This window comes from Poecilia reticulata, linkage group LG4 (assembly GCF_000633615.1).
Source record: "Poecilia reticulata strain Guanapo linkage group LG4, Guppy_female_1.0+MT, whole genome shotgun sequence".
Classification (NCBI taxonomy): domain Eukaryota; kingdom Metazoa; phylum Chordata; class Actinopteri; order Cyprinodontiformes; family Poeciliidae; genus Poecilia; species Poecilia reticulata.
In genome coordinates, this window is record NC_024334.1 from 4,583,772 (window position 1) to 4,584,532 (window position 761).

At 54.9% G+C, this 761-nt stretch overlaps 1 protein-coding gene across 4 annotated transcripts in view; it reads right to left on the minus strand.

The window, feature by feature from the left end:
• kifap3a (kinesin-associated protein 3a) overlaps window positions 1-761 on the minus strand; it is a 28,088-nt gene that overhangs the window by 23,748 nt on the left and 3,579 nt on the right. For all 4 annotated transcript variants that reach the window (XR_001776507.1, XM_008406416.2, XM_017304284.1 and 1 more), the window contains exons 6-8: window positions 606-707; window positions 287-411; window positions 109-207 (exon numbers count right to left, since the gene is read on the minus strand). Coding sequence is in view for 3 of the 4 variants with exons in the window: in XM_008406416.2 (XP_008404638.1) it covers window positions 109-207; window positions 287-411; window positions 606-707 (326 nt within the window). In the remaining variant the exon portion in view is untranslated. The remainder of the gene's footprint in view (window positions 1-108; window positions 208-286; window positions 412-605; window positions 708-761) is intronic.

The following is a 761-nucleotide window of genomic DNA, read 5'->3' on the forward strand; positions in this document are numbered from 1 at the left end:
GGTCGCAGCTGGAGGTCGCAGCTGGAGGTCACAGCTGGAGGTCACAGCTGGAGGTCGCAGCTGGAGGTCGCAGCTGGAGGTCGCAGCTGGAGGCCTGGAGGTTTGGACCTTTGAGCAGCTGCTCCTGCTTGGCCAGCAGACTCTGGTACTTCCTCAGCGACTTGTCGTGATCCTTCCTCAGACTCTGGTTGTCGGGGAACTCGTCAGGTGAATCTCGTTAAGGAGCTCTGACCTGCGGCGGAACGTCAATCAGCTGCGCGCGGCTGCAGGGCGGCCTAAAGGATATCGGCCTTCTTCTTCTTCTGCAGCTCGTCCTGCCACAACTCGAAGCGCTTCAGCTCGTGCTCCATGATGTTCATGCAGAGGGCGCCGATCTTGAAGTGGGTCACCAGGCTGTGGAACTGGGAGAAGCTGGGAAGACGGGAGAGAAATCCAGGAATCTAAACCTGGAAGCTGCAGTGAAACCACAAGTTTACATACACTAGATAGAGAGACGCATCTTATCTCACCAAGTGAAATCAGACCAAACTTCTCCTGTTTCAGGTCGGTCAGAATTAGTCAAATTATTCATATCTGACAGCAGCGCCACTTTTTCCTGCGTTTACCTGGAGAAACAGAAGAAGACGGAAACGATGGTGGTTGCCAGGTCAACGCTCTGCTTCCAGTCCTCTCTCAGCACTCTGGCCAGCGCTCCCAGTACCACCTCTGGAACAAACAGCAGACAGAGACTGCGTCAGCGTTACTGCAGTGCGTCACCGTTA